This window comes from Anoplopoma fimbria, chromosome 12, assembly GCF_027596085.1.
Source record: "Anoplopoma fimbria isolate UVic2021 breed Golden Eagle Sablefish chromosome 12, Afim_UVic_2022, whole genome shotgun sequence".
NCBI lineage: Eukaryota > Metazoa > Chordata > Actinopteri > Perciformes > Anoplopomatidae > Anoplopoma > Anoplopoma fimbria.
This window is the reverse complement of record NC_072460.1, coordinates 950,367-956,974: the sequence shown is the minus strand read 5'-3', so window position 1 is coordinate 956,974 and position 6,608 is coordinate 950,367. Positions and strand designations below refer to the sequence as shown.

The window sequence follows — 6,608 nt, the reverse complement described above, 5'->3', positions numbered from 1 at the left end:
GGCAAGAAGCATGGACCATTAAATACTAAGTGAGAAGGAGATGAATCCAGTGAATGCGTTGTCTGAAATGTGACAAAATCAAATATAAAGTAAATGTGTCCATGTGTGTCAGAACTGCACATGCTATGACAGACATGGACACATGAACTTACATACACAAACTTGCTATTTTGTATTCCAAAGATGCAAAAGTAAGAAAATGTGATGTAACTCTGTTTTCAAGCCCCAATTTGCCAAGAGCCAACACCAAGTGTTCATTAAAGAGTCAGTCCACAGGCTTGTGTACATCTGCCAGGCATACAAGGGCAAAAGTGTGTGAGAGCAGGAGGAGTCCTTGGTAACCAAGATTTTTCTAAAGCATCCTCAGAGTGTGTTTGAAAGCTTGTCTCTCTTCATAGCAACAACCTGTTCAGTCCAGTAGCAGTCTCTTTTTGTGTCGTCTTTCGAGACAAACACTCTTTATTTTTTGTATATCCAGAGCCAACCCTGACACCTGATCTACACATACACCGATTTCATAAAATCCATTCTGTTAGGTTTAATGGCCAAAGCAGACGCTCTGTTGTGATGTACCTCATTCTTTCAAAACCAAGTGCTAAAGCTTCAACTGTTAGGAGTTGAAGCTGGTCTTGACCCTTTTGGCTGCCCTTTCATTTTGTCCTGTACTGTAGTCTTTGTCCCTTCTTCCATTTTCTTCTTCTTCTCCCTCCACTCGCTTTCTCTCCGTTACTCCTCCCATGCGCTGAGATCTCTGGGCGTCCGGTTGCGTTCGCCGGAGCTCTTGCTACGAGCCTTCCTGGCGCTCTCCTGTGCTTGGCGGTATTTCTCCAGCATGCTCTTGTGTTTCCTCCTCAGCTTGTCGTTGCACCACATCCTCTCGCAGTACTCCTCCACCTGCGGCAGGTTTGACGGCCCAATCAGCTGCATGATATCTTTGAACCATGTACGCGATTGGCCAATTTGGCTTGATGAGCCGCCCCTGCTGTATGCACTACAAGGCATCCAGGCCCTGTAGCTCCCTGTGGACCGGTCTTTGAACGAGTCGGAGAAGCCAGCCATGTCGCGGGCCATGAGCTCGTCCACAGTCTCCCCCTGGAGGACTTCGAGGTTGAGGCGGGCCAGGGTCTGAGTGAAGCCATGCTCTCGAGAGCGGCAGATGTACACGCCTTCATCCTGGCGGAAGAGACGACGAAACAGGAGGCCTTGCTCCGTAGACATCACACGCTCGTCCAGCTTCACCTGAGTGGGCCAGAGGGAGAATATGTGTCTATTTTTAGCTATTATACATTATGGAACTATATACTGTTAATATCTTAAATACATGAGAGAAAAAAATATGTAGTGACATTCATTTGAATTTTACTGTAAAATCAACATTTAGTTCCGTTTCACATTGGACAGTGGTTCTGTAGTCACATTGCTGCAATGCAGTACAAAAGATCTACACTGATATATTTCACACATTTTAAACAGCAAAGAGCCAAGTATGTTCAAGAAATCGGCTTTTGTAGTGTTTATTAAAACTCCTATGCCTTGTAACTATAAATGCAAAGATTTGAATTGGTTAAGTGGCTAAACAATAACGCAGTGACAGAAAGGGGTTTTAAAGCCACCATATGTAGCTTCTTTTAAATTATTCTAACGATAGACGTCTTTGTTTGTTGAACAATTCCTTGTGAAATTTGTGCTTCCAACGTGTTGCTTTCAGCCCATTCTATTTCTTTTTTAATAGTTTGTTTGTATCAAACAAACTATACATATTTGGGAGAACAGCATATACTCCACTTCATAGACAGAGAAAAGAGAGAGGGCAATCCGGGTCTTTTGGCTGTTTTCTCAGCTTGAATAGCAACAGCAAGAATGTACCATAAAATACAGACACTGTCCTTTTCTTTCCTCTCAGTCTCTCTTTCTTTCCTCGCCCCACCCCAAGTCTCTCATCTATTCATTTATAGCTTTCTCTTCCGTATTTCCCTCCTACCTCCCCCCGATTCCATTCCTCTGCTTGTCGAACTATCCCTCCGTGCCAACATAAACATGGCAGCCTTGTCAGCTGGAGTGGCAGCCAAATGTTTATTTGCAGGAAAAGGAAAGGAGTGGTAATGCCTTTATACTTGCATGGCTGACCGAGGCCCTCGGTGAAGCTTGGAGAAACATACCCTCAAACAAATGAAGGATTACTGCGGGTGTGGGCACGCGCAGCATCATTTTGTAAGCAGAGCTTCAGAAGGACTTTGAATCGCTGTGTTTAAGTCACAGTGGCAGGTAGACACTGAGTGACACTTCAGCTTTCAGTGGCATGCAGTCAAGGTTTGAATTCACTGTTTATCCAACAGAAAGAGTGGTTGTGCATTTTCCTTTGAAACGTAACTGCTTAATTTGAACCATATGTCAAATGGCTGTCAAATGTGTCAACCATGTGCCAAATTCACACGCAAATCTCACTTTAAAAGGCGATTGCTCTGGCCACTGTTGGCTGTTCCTCCCCTCATCTTTCTCCCAAAGCTTCCCCATGCCCCCCCCATCATATATTTATATATATATATATATTATATATATATATATATATATAAGTATAAGGTGGTATTTTATTACCAAAATCTTGATTTTGATCTGATGGCTTTTGACTTATCATCTTACCTCCTCCTTGCGGTCGTCCCGTTGGACGAGCCAGGTAACAGTAGCTTGTGGGGAGCGAGGAACACACTCCAGGAAGGTGCTGTTGTTCTCGGTCCCATACACCACCCTGTCCTCTGTCACATCAATGTCCTCTGTTTGATAGAGAGATTTTTTTAAAGAATGTAAAAGGATGAAAATGAAGACTTTAAAGGAATGCAAAAGTAAAGGACTTCACTCCTGTTATGGGTTGGATCCTCTCTACAGACACCTGCTGTATGCATAGCATGTATGTAAGCACCCACCAAGTGAGCCAGAAAAAGTGAGCGGGCTTAGAATGTAGCTTGATACAAAGCTACATGCTCAACAATTGCTTGCGTATATTGTTAAATAGATGCACACTTTGACTGAGGATGTGATTTAAAACAGCATTTTTCATTCCATCTCGACTTATTTTAATCTCGTATCCATGGATATAATTCACCTTTCCTTTTCCTCTCTCAATTTTCCTCTCCAATTCTAAATGCTGGAGCAGATGCATCCTAACATAAACCTTTCTAATACACCAACCCTTTGAAACCAGCATAAAGTCTGGAAGCACCTGGGTTGGCTCTGTCCAACGGTAACGATAAGTCTGACTATTAGAATCTCTAAAGCTTATTATTTAATATTGTATATCTTGTTTGTTCAATCCATCCAAAAATAAAAGTTGCCTACAAGGGACTATTATTTGTCCAGGTGCTGTGACTCCCCGGAGTGGGAACCTCACAGTTGCAACAAGACTCCAGGAAGTCACTGCACCAGACCAAGTAATGGTCCTGCATAATAAAAAAGAAGGCACAAACAAAGAGTTTAAATAGGTCACACTTACCACTCAGATTCTGATCCACACACTGCAGCACAGGGTTTCCGTGCCTGATGTCCTGTCTGCGGTAGCGGCGTTTGCTGTTGGGCATGTACCGTGAGCACAATGATCCATCCCAGGCGCAGTAAGGGTCTCTGGCCAGGCAGCACTCAGCACAGGCCTTCCCGTAAGTCTCACAGCGATGCAGCTTAACCTGCGCCACACCGGCCTGAGAGCCCACATACAGGGCTTGCTGTTTGAAATCATGACGGGAGGAGAAAACGTGCGTAAGGCAAGATGTTGGTAACAATAAGTTAATAGAAGTGAGCATTAAAGTTAGTGTCAGCAGTCCTATTAACTTACCCTTTTCACACATATGTCCATCGATGTAATTGGAGTTGGCACCTGCAATAATGAAAATGATTGACATCAGGTATTCCACAATGTGCGAAAAGGCTTACAATTACAAAAGCGACCAATTTAAGAACAGAATTGTTCCTTAAGGATGAGGAGATATAATGTGACATTGTTTTCTTAAAAGACATCACTGTGATTCCTTATCTGTTAACTACAAAGAGGGTTTGAGAGAATAAATGAAAGAAATATGATTAGTGGCTGCTTCTTCAATATGGCCCAAAAAATATTATTGGGGCAAAAACAGAGAAACAGGGAGAATTAAAAAGACACATGAAGGGTTAAAACATACTTTGAAGACTTGAAGCTCCTCCAGTGTGACCTCCTCTGTCTCCAGGCTGTTTCCACTGTGCAGGGCTATGACCTTCAATACTGTGCCAACATCTGAAAGACACGAACACGTATCATAAGGGAAAAGGTTACAGAGCAGGAACATATCATTCCATGTTATCGTATCAATGCTCTAACACAATAATCCAGGTTCACCACAGGGCTTCATTTTGCTCATGTTACCTGTGCCGATGAACATGACATCATACTGCCCATCCTCTGCCTCGACCCGGTCCACCACAATTTGTTTCAGCTTGTAAGGAATGTTTGCCTTTACAAGCACAGGCTGGCGCAGAGCGGGAAACACCGGCCGCCACATCAGTGGGTGGCTGCGGGCAAACTGCAGCACTGAATCAGGGAAGTCCTTCGTGCTGCCAAACTCTCTGCCTGGCTGGTTGGTAATTTTACTAGGGCACTGGAAAAGCAGTAGGAGGAAAGGGGAGATGGGTTATTACAAAATAACTATTGTATGATGGTCAAATCTTTGGCTGGCTAAATGCTGATGCTACACTGGAAAATATAATAAATGGATGGAGGCAGAGATAGATGAAAAGATGCAAGACAGAAGAAAGCTAAACTCTGGCCATTCCCAACATCACCATCTTGTGTGCCAATGGAAATCTGGCCTAATCAAGGTCTTAGAGCTTCTAGGAGAACCCTCATTAGCCGTTTTATGGTGCCTGAAAACTTTGGATGAAAGTAAAAATCCACAGTTGTAAAGTTATGTGTTTGGAAACAGATCTATGGAGGCAGAGTCTGTTGTTAGTTAAAAATTCACCCATTTGTGTTACTGTAGTAATGAGAACATTAATGTGATGGTACTTGGCTGAGATACTGTAAACCTGTATCATCAAATAATTTAGAGGGTTGAACATTGTCCAAATGAAGGCATGTATAAGAACCATATGACTCCTTGAGTCTTAATTTAACTATTGGTAAGAAAATGTTGACTTTTCTATTCAGCAGTAATAGGCTCATCATGACTGATGGCTTGTCTCACTGTTCCTACATGGAAAGCAGATTTATCGTCTTCCTAGAGCTTCTGCCTGGTTTGCAAGACTCCAATCTTCTCTTCTTTGGACAAAGACCACAAACAGTTACAATAAAAGGGTGCTTTGGGGACTTATGCCTCACTTGGAAATATAACAGGGAGATGCTCATAGCTGCTCCGTGGTGATTTATAATTTCACTAAAGCTATGAAATAATTAAGAATTTACCTGAGATGCCAAACAACAGTTTCATAAAAGGGGAAGTTGGGATGACGGCGAGATTGCAAATTTCCCCGCTGCGGGACTAATAAAGGATTATCTTATGTGCTGTGTTACTTTTCTGTACTTTTCAGTAAAGAAAAGTAACACAGCAGCAGTGACTGCTCAAAATGAAAGCATATGAAAAAGTCATGAGCTGACAATTATCATATATTAAGGCTGACAGATCGACGAGAGCAGTTTGTCATTTGACTGCTCGGTATTTGTATGAATCTCAATATAGCTATTCCAGCCGTGCTTCCATCTGGTAGAAATATTGTTACTCCTCCTTATCACAACAGTAACTGATCCACACAATAGCTCTTTAATGGTCTGGATTCAATTTCAGAGGATGGGGGGACTGAACTGTGAAGGGATGTCAGAACTCAAATCTGCACAAACTATTGATGCATGATATAACACTCATGGCATCAATTACAATATATTGCAGAAGTTGTGGAATGTGTAAGCAAATCCAAGCTCATTATCCAACTCATTGACTTCAAATGCTTATTTAAAATACTTCCTTAAAATATATATTTACAGTTGGACTTTTCTTGCATGAACTGTGATGTTGACCTAAGCTGTGAGTAAGACGTAGAGCAAAATCAACATCATTGTTACTTTTACAGACAAAAAAACAAACAACGCAATATTTTGTACTTCCCATTAGGAACTGAAGGGTACAGTATTTTTCATAAGATTTATTTATATAAGATTTTCCTCAACACAGTTTCTAATGCACATCCTTTATATGTCAGTGTTTTAAATTGCTCACTAAACTACTCCTCATCTGTTTGCACAGCACTTAAAACATAAACTGGAATAGTTCCAAAATCTGTCAACTCATCCAAACTTTGCTGCAGCATTTCGACTGCTTTCAATCTCGAACTGAGAGCCAAGTGGGAAATAATGACGGAGAAGGAGGAGGCGAGCATGTTTGGCAGACCTCTATTCACTGTGTTTGTAAGTATGTGTGTGAAGCACAGTGTGCATTGTGTAAGCCCTTTTGTATTGCATTCAAATTTAATTACTCCATTATAACAACATGCCCCAGCAGAGGTTTGAATCCTGGAAAGTGACTTTCCTCATTTTTACATGAACCTCCCGAGTGCTTTTACTCCTCTGCAATTGTTCTATGTTGAACACAAATACA

At 41.8% G+C, this 6,608-nt stretch overlaps 1 protein-coding gene across 1 annotated transcript in view; it reads right to left on the bottom strand.

Annotated features, from left to right (window-relative positions):
* Nucleotides 1-363: 363 nt before the first annotated feature.
* The window catches only part of sema3bl (sema domain, immunoglobulin domain (Ig), short basic domain, secreted, (semaphorin) 3bl), a 56,458-nt gene continuing 50,213 nt past the window's right edge, over nucleotides 364-6,608 (bottom strand). Inside the window, exons 11-16 of the mRNA XM_054609167.1 lie at nucleotides 4,388-4,619; nucleotides 4,167-4,258; nucleotides 3,824-3,865; nucleotides 3,488-3,713; nucleotides 2,641-2,771; nucleotides 364-1,239 (exon numbers count right to left, since the gene is read on the bottom strand). Coding sequence (XP_054465142.1) covers nucleotides 727-1,239; nucleotides 2,641-2,771; nucleotides 3,488-3,713; nucleotides 3,824-3,865; nucleotides 4,167-4,258; nucleotides 4,388-4,619 — 1,236 coding nt within the window. The 3' untranslated portion in view covers nucleotides 364-726. The remainder of the gene's footprint in view (nucleotides 1,240-2,640; nucleotides 2,772-3,487; nucleotides 3,714-3,823; nucleotides 3,866-4,166; nucleotides 4,259-4,387; nucleotides 4,620-6,608) is intronic.